Source organism: Capsicum annuum, chromosome 9, assembly GCF_002878395.1.
Source record: "Capsicum annuum cultivar UCD-10X-F1 chromosome 9, UCD10Xv1.1, whole genome shotgun sequence".
NCBI classification, from domain to species: Eukaryota; Viridiplantae; Streptophyta; class Magnoliopsida; order Solanales; family Solanaceae; genus Capsicum; species Capsicum annuum.
Window position 1 is genome coordinate 212,253,870 of NC_061119.1, and position 7,975 is coordinate 212,261,844.

A 7,975-nucleotide genomic window follows, 5' to 3' on the forward strand; every position below is an offset into this window, starting at 1 on the left:
TGATTAAATATTATTAATTTTTTAATACATAAATGACTTATAATAATTAATCAGGGATGATATAGTAAAATCACGGTTAAAGCAGCTGAAACAAACATCATAAATATCTATTTTTTAATTAAATATTATTAATTCTAATATATAAATGATTATAATAGCTAATTAGGGTAATATAGTAAAAAAATATTGTTAATTCTAATATATAAATGACTTATAATAATTAATTAAAGGCGATATAATAAATCACGGAGCAATTAGGGGTAATATACGCAGACATGCCATCTATTTTTTTAATTAAATATTATTAATTTTTTAATACATAAATGACTTATAATAATTAATTAGGGATGATATAGTAAAATCACGATTAAAGCAGCTGAAACAAACATTATAAATATCTTTTTTTAATTAAATATTATTAATTTTAATAAATAAATGACGTATAATAATTAATTAGGGGCAATATAATAAAAAAATATTATTAATTCTAATATACAAATGAATTATAATAATTAATTAGGGATAATATAGTAAATTGCGGAATAAAAATATTGTTAATTCTAATATATAAATAAATTATAATAATTAATTAAAAATAATATAGTAAATTACAGAATAATTAAGAGTCGTATGGTAATTGATGAAGCACTGGTACCAGTGCTTCTATTATATAGAAAAGAAAATAGAAAAGAAATAATAGTGCGTGTAGATGTGTCGTGTGTGTTCCAAAAAAAAATGGGATTTGGGAAAAGTTAGTTGAGGGAAATATGGGGAAGTTGGGATATTTAGGATAGGATTTTTTTTTTTTTATTAATACTTTAAATAAAATAAAAATGGTAAAATCTATTTAAAATCAATAAAATACAAAATAAGTTAAATAATTAGTCTTAGAAATATAATTAAAAAATATTATTATCATTATATTATTTATTAAAAGTTAAAAGAAGAAAATAAATATAACTTACAAAAAAAAAATTAAATAAATAAATAAATAATAATAATAATGAAAATAAAAGCTTATTTAAAATGTGATTCTATTTTTTTGTAGTTTTCAAAACCTTTAACAAACCTTGTAAAATAAGATAAATTTAAAATATCTAATTTAGACCTAAAAAAAAAAAACATTAAAATGGTATAGAAACGTTAGGTTTAATAAAAAATTAGGTGTTTATAGAAACAAAATTTGATAGTTGATTCCTTTTTAAAATATGGTCGAACACTTGCATTGTGTCTCATTTTTTCCTTGTCACCTTGATGATTTCTTTGAACATCTCACCTGAAAAGAGACTAAGAGCATTTAAGGAATTAATTTCAATTCGTTTGTGATAAATAGTACAAGAAATAAATAGAAATGACATTTCGATGCATCTAAAACTTTCTATTAATAATTATGGGTACTTGGTCTAACAACAAAATGAGTCAGATATTATCCGTACGTACATGAAACAAAATCTAATAGTTGATGCATTTTCAAAATATAGTTAAATGATTCCTTTGGACATCTCAATTGAAAAGGGACTAAGAGCATTTAAAAAATTAATTTTAATTTGTTTCTGATAAATGATACACAAAATAGAAATAACACTGAAAATGCGTCCAAAAGTTAACATGCATATTATAGCGATTATAATACATATTTCATATATTTTGTAAAATCCTGAAAACTGTATTTCAAAAATAAATCAATCGAGATCGTAGATCACAATATATGCCACTTTTCTTATAATTTACCAATTATGACTGATTATCTAGCAATTATCAAATCAAAATTTTACATCGTCAATTTTTCTTTATGATTAATTCTTATTTATTTGTCACCAATGAAGCATTGCAAGCAACAATGATCTCAAATCAAACACGAGATTAGGCACCTTTGCTTCCAAAAAAATCACATTCAACTAGTTTAGTATGTAGAACTAGTTAACAACATATATACTAAGGGTAGTCTCACAATGTGGGGTTCGAATGAGGGTAAAGTATACGTAGTTTATATCTCTAACTAAAAGATGAAATAAAGAGGTTGTTTTCGATAGACCCTCGGCTCTCAAGATAAAATCAGTCTAGAAAAAAACATAAGATAAGAACAAGATGCAATAAGTAGTATCATTACAACCAAAAATAATCATAACAAGACTGTCACCAAATAATACTCTCCTCGGTCTGTATCGAATGAAACAATAAACATCATCAAAACTCCAAGAACAAGAAACTACATACGCAACAGTAAGACTACTAATACGGACAAACAACAAAGCACACTATCCTACTACCCTTCTACCCTCGTTTGATAGAGTGTATAAGAATAATGTAAAATATGGTGTATTAATAATGCATGTATTAGTAATGCTTGTATTAGCTATGCTTGCATTACTTATGCTTGCATTCTTCTTATGCAGTGTTTGGTTTAATGTATTAAAAATGATATGTTTTGTATAATTTTTATAAAAAAAAAAATTATTTGACAAAAATGCCCTTCTTTATTTCCAATAAAAACCACAACAACAAATTGAAGCCCTATGTATTCTTCTTCCTTCTCTCCTCTTCACTGCTTTTTACTGTGTATATGTATCGTGTTCTTCTCACTTCTCTTTATGTATGGGTTTCTATATTTTTTTTTGTTTCTTGTGTTTCTACTCTATATGAAATTTTGTGTGTAAGTGTAAAATGTCTTATCTGTTCTAAGCCAAAATCAAAATTCTGGGCAAAAAAAAAAAAAAAAGGAATAGAAAAAGATTCAAAAGATAAGCTGGAAACCGGCGAACTTTTCGCTGGAAAAAAGAAAAAAATTTTAAAAGCAAGAAAAATTAAACAAAAAAAAAAAAAACTTGAGCAAATTGTAATATTCAATTTGCAACAATTTTATATTATTTACAAAAATTTAATTTCCAGTGAAATGAGTATATGAAACAAGAATGGAAAGGAATTGCAAAAAGATTGAGGGGTAAATTAGTTATTAAATAAATTAATGCATGTATCGAATGTTTTGTATTACTAATACATAGAAAAATAGTGGTATTAGTTATGCATAGGATAATACGCAATAGAGTGTATAGCATTAGTTATACATAGGTTGAAAAAGTATACCAAACAAGGTGTTAACAATGCATAGAGCTAATGCATGCATTAGTTTTTTTTTATCACACTCTACCAAACGACCCCTAATATGCGTCCTCCATATCTTCTTACCTAGGGTTATGTCATCGGTAAGTTGTAACTGTTGCATGTCCCAATGAATCACCTCTCCTCAATATTTCTTCAATTGACCTCTATCTCTTTTGAAAACCATCCATGATTAACCTCTCAAACCTCCGCACGGAGCTGTTCATGATCTCATCAGCACATGCCTGGACCATCTCAATCTCACTCCCCATACCTAATTATCTTCCAGAGGCCGGTGCGTGGCGAACGGTTCATCAAGCCATTTTTCGCCTCAACTCCCTAAATAGGAGGCGAAGCTGGGATTCTAACGTATGAGGTTCAAATTTGAAGAAAAACTAGTCAAAAGGGGTTTAACATCTACTATATATACATAAAAAAATAATTTTAGTCATACATAAATAATATAATTTTTCGTCGAAAAAAATTCATCGGTGTTCGGATAAACCCCCATAGCCAAAGGCTGGCTCCGCCTCTATTATCTCCCATCATTCACTTCCACCTTGTCTTGAATAACCTCATTAATTATCTTTCTCAACTAAGTTTTGATGCAATTTGTTGTACAACAAGGGACACTAAACACATCACTATATTCCTAGTGGATCCAAGTGTAAAGTATAGTAGCTTAGAACTTACAAAAGTTATTAGACAAATATTTATAGAAATAGAAAAATCTTAAAAATAAAATTGTTATTCCTTCCATTCTATTTTATGTGTTGTTATTTTCTTTTTGATTCGTTTCAAAAAGAATGTCAGTTTTCCTTATTTAGTAACTATTTAATGATATCATTTCTATTTTATCCTTAGTGGATTCCACTTATTGAGAAAATACAACTAAAAAGTAAACATTAAGATAACTTTAAGAGAGATAATTTTATAAATTTTACAAAGTTAATTACTTATTTCTTAAATTTTTGTGTCTGATCAAATAGCGATACAATAAAACGAGATAGAGATAGAGGTAGTACTTTATTTGGTTTCCGACACAAAATTTGAAATTCAAAAGATGGTATCTTCTAGAATAATAAAAAATAAGTTAGCGGAAAAATTAAGTCAAAAAAATAAAAAAGATAGCAAAAAGTGGCGTAAAGTATAAGCCAATTCCCCCAATTTATAAACCCTACTTCCCCATTTCACTTTTTCTTCCTTCACAATCAAATAAAACCCTAGCCCGCTCTAAAAGCTTTGCTGCGTTTTTCTTGTTCGATATGGTTAGTAAAATCTTCAATTTTTTCATTCAGTTTAATAATTATCATAAGATGCTTAGTTGATTTTTTTGTTGTTTTATAATTTTCGCTGAATTTTTTTTTTTTTTTTGTGAGAATTGGAATGATAATTGATTTTAATAGAGATGAGATGTATAATCGGCGCTAAAGAGTTTGAGGTTGATGTGATTATACGATTTGTTGATTTTTGTGTACAATTGTTCCTCCCCGCCCCCCTATTTTTTTGAGTTTTTGGATGAGTTTTCAAAGGTGTAGATAAATTTACTTAATTTATGATAATTGGATCGAAGAGTATGAATTAAAGAGAATTGATGAGATTGAGGTTTTTATATTATATAAAAAAAAATTGGATTGAAAAATCGGAATACATGAGAGTTCGTATAGCTGCAAATTATTTATCTGTATCGGAATGAGATTTTATGTTAACGTAGATGAGATTTGAGGTGTTTATATTAATTGGATTGGTGAGAAGTAGCAGATATTTTGTGGATTTAGTCGGTTGAGGTGTGCGAAAGCGGGCCCAAACATCACGGTTGTCAAAGAAAAAAAATTAATTGGATTGAAGAATTGGAATACGTGAGATTTTGTATAGTTGCAAATTGTTTAGCTGTATCAGAATGAGATTTGAGGTATTTATAGTATTTGGATTGGTGAGAGGCGGCAAGTATTTTGTGGATTTAGTCGGTCGAGAAATCGGATTTGGATGAGTTAGTGAACATGTAGATAGTTCTGTATAGCTGCAAAGTAGTTATCAGTATTGGAATGATAATTGATCTTAATATATATGAGATACGTATAGTCGAACCTTTGATAGTTTGAGATTGAGGTGTTTATACACTTTGTTGATTCTTTTTGTTCTTTTGATAGAAGTTGGTTTTAACTTTTGATATTCAGATAATCTTTCTATAGTTACGGAAAATTTATCAGTATTAAAATGATGACTTTATTAGTATAGATGAGACATATGCTTGAGATTGACGTGCTTATTTGATCTTTGATTTTTTTTTTTTCTGATGGCTCCTTTTTATTCATCTTAGAAGTTGGTTTTTAATTTCGATTAGAATGAGTTTCATTCTGCGATATGTGATTAGGGTTGGATTGTAATTTTGACTGATTTGGGTGTTGGTGTTTGTGAATTTTTACAGGCTCTACCAAACCAACAAACTGTTGATTATCCTAGCTTTAAGCTTGTTATTGTGGGCGATGGAGGAACCGGTATGTTTCAAAAATTTATGGGATAGCTGCTATTTGTTGTAGCCAAACTGATCTTTGCAAATTGAAGTGAATGTTTCATTGAGTTTTAGTAGCGTTACTTCCTTTTGTCAGAGTACCCTAATGGTCCCTATTGTTATTGTATTTCCAGGGAAGACAACTTTTGTCAAAAGGCATCTCACTGGTGAATTTGAGAAAAAATATGAACGTAAGTTTCTGTTTCCCCGTGCTTGACAGAACAAGTCTGGTAATTTGGGGCATTATCATGGTCAACAGAGTGCAATGTTTCTCATTATGTTGGTTTCTCATGAGTCATTTATTGAATTAAATTTCGTTTTCATACAGCCACTATTGGTGTGGAGGTTCATCCATTAGACTTCTTCACAAATTGTGGGAAAATTCGCTTTTATTGCTGGGATACAGCTGGACAAGAGAAGTTTGGAGGGCTTCGAGATGGTTACTAGTAAGTGATTCTAGACAGTTAAATAACCTTTTAGTTTCTTGAAGGCTCTGCTGCTCGATGGTTGTCATTTCTGCTTTAAAAGCTTATACTAGTTAAATTTTTACAAGTCCCAAGTTTCCAGAGTGAAGAAATAGCTATATTAGGTATAAGAAATAGCTATATTAGGTATACTGGTTTGTTCTGATTGTGAAGAATAGTTGATACCATGTGGTGTTTGTTCTACAGCAAATGCCAATATTGGTATTTCTACAATGTGGAGTATCTCAGGTTGTTTTATCTGAGGTGACAGTAATTGTGCTCACACTTGCGTCTCTTTTGATTCAAACATGTAACTTGCTGTTCTTTTTTTTTCTGTCAGACACTTGGATGACTGTTTTGCCATTAGTTGTCTTTGCTTGGAGTGTTTGGTGTTCTGTATTTTTGGCTCTCATATTTCTCTATGTTATTTGTGCAGCATTCATGGGCAATGTGCAATTATCATGTTTGATGTAACGGCCCGTTTGACCTACAAGAATGTTCCTACATGGCATAGAGATCTTTGCAGGTGAGAAATTCTTCACAGACTCTACTAATAATTGATGATGTATGCAATTGAATCTGAAATGCCTTCCCCACTGCTTCTTCCAGGGTTTGTGAAAACATCCCCATTGTTCTCTGTGGAAACAAAGTGGATGTCAAGAACAGGCAGGTTAAGGCAAAGCAAGTGACCTTCCACAGGAAGAAAAATTTGCAGTACTATGAGATCTCGGCAAAGAGTAACTACAACTTTGAGAAGCCTTTTCTGTACCTTGCTAGAAAGCTTGCTGGGTAATGCTTATAAATATAAATCTATTTCCTGTCTGCTTGAGTCATATGTACTGTTGACGTTCTGAACCTAATTTCTGGTCCTTCTTGTAGGGATGGTAATCTTCACTTTGTGGAATCACCTGCACTTGCTCCCCCAGAAGTACAAATTGACTTAACTGCACAGGCACAGTAAGATCTCCGTTCACTTTTGGTGCTTCTGCTAATATTGAAGTTTTATGTGTGTTCAGAATTGAGAACCATCAGGAAGACAATAATACAGATAATCACTCTTTAATATGTATATCAGAGTTAAGAATATGATCTGCCGGTACTCTTTTAACATCTTAATATGTATATCAGATTTAGAACCGACAATTTTGATCACGAATAATCCCTGTATAGAGTACAAATAAGTATTAGGTACCTATTAGGTTTAAGGCGGGGCCTGTTGCTTGTTTGTCTGTGATGTGCAAGGTATCTTGTGCTTGAAATTGTGTTATCTTTGTACGGTTTCTAAGTTTTTTCCATACTGTTTATCTTGTGCTTGAAATTGTGTTCTCTTTGTACGGTTTCTAAGTTTTTTCCATACTGTTTATTCAGGCATGAAAGGGAGCTTGCTGAAGCCGCTATCCAGCCACTTCCCGATGATGATGATGAAGTATTTGAATAGAAGGCCTAGCTCAGAGCTGATCGGTTTCCCAGTTGCTCCTTTCCATATTCTTCGTCCTTAAATTTTCTATATCCGGACTTCCTGTCTTTGTTGTTTGAGGATTTGTTTGCTGCTTCCTTGTATTACAAATTGGTTATTAGATATGTTTGTCTGAGACCATGAGGCTGTGGTTTAGTAGGCTAGATAGTGTTCTATTCGGACTTGGCTCTGTTTGAGCCGTTTATACTATTACTGGCTTACATATTCGACATTTTTTTCTTCCTTGAAGCTATTTTAGTTTTTACAAAAGTGGTGGCAACTAGCTCAAACGGTAATTGATTCGATAGATTATATTTCTGTATAGTTCAGCCTCAGCAAAATGTGAAACGTGAAACAGAATTTGAAGATGCTAAACTGGTGAGGAGAGAGAGGATACAAGGTAGAAAAAGAAACTCCTCAAGAGGCCAAAATGATCCATTACCG

The 7,975-nt window shown here is 30.7% G+C and overlaps 1 protein-coding gene across 1 annotated transcript; it reads left to right on the forward strand.

Annotated features, from left to right (window-relative positions):
• The first annotated feature begins 4,162 nt into the window (after positions 1-4,162).
• LOC107841110 (GTP-binding nuclear protein Ran-3) lies at positions 4,163-7,761 on the forward strand. The gene is made up of 8 exons (XM_016685114.2): positions 4,163-4,367; positions 5,528-5,597; positions 5,746-5,802; positions 5,940-6,057; positions 6,512-6,601; positions 6,685-6,864; positions 6,955-7,032; positions 7,444-7,761. The coding sequence occupies exons 1-8, from the start codon at positions 4,365-4,367 to the stop codon at positions 7,511-7,513; spliced, it is 666 nt and encodes a 221-aa protein (XP_016540600.1). The 5' UTR covers positions 4,163-4,364; the 3' UTR covers positions 7,514-7,761.
• The last annotated feature ends 214 nt before the right edge of the window (positions 7,762-7,975 follow it).

Coding starts and splice junctions, on each gene's coding strand:
- LOC107841110 (XM_016685114.2), top strand. Junction 5,803..5,939: donor ATTTGAGAAAAAATATGAAC/GTAAGTTTCTGT, acceptor GTTTTCATACAG/CCACTATTGGTGTGGAGGTT. Junction 6,865..6,954: donor CTTGCTAGAAAGCTTGCTGG/GTAATGCTTATA, acceptor TCCTTCTTGTAG/GGATGGTAATCTTCACTTTG.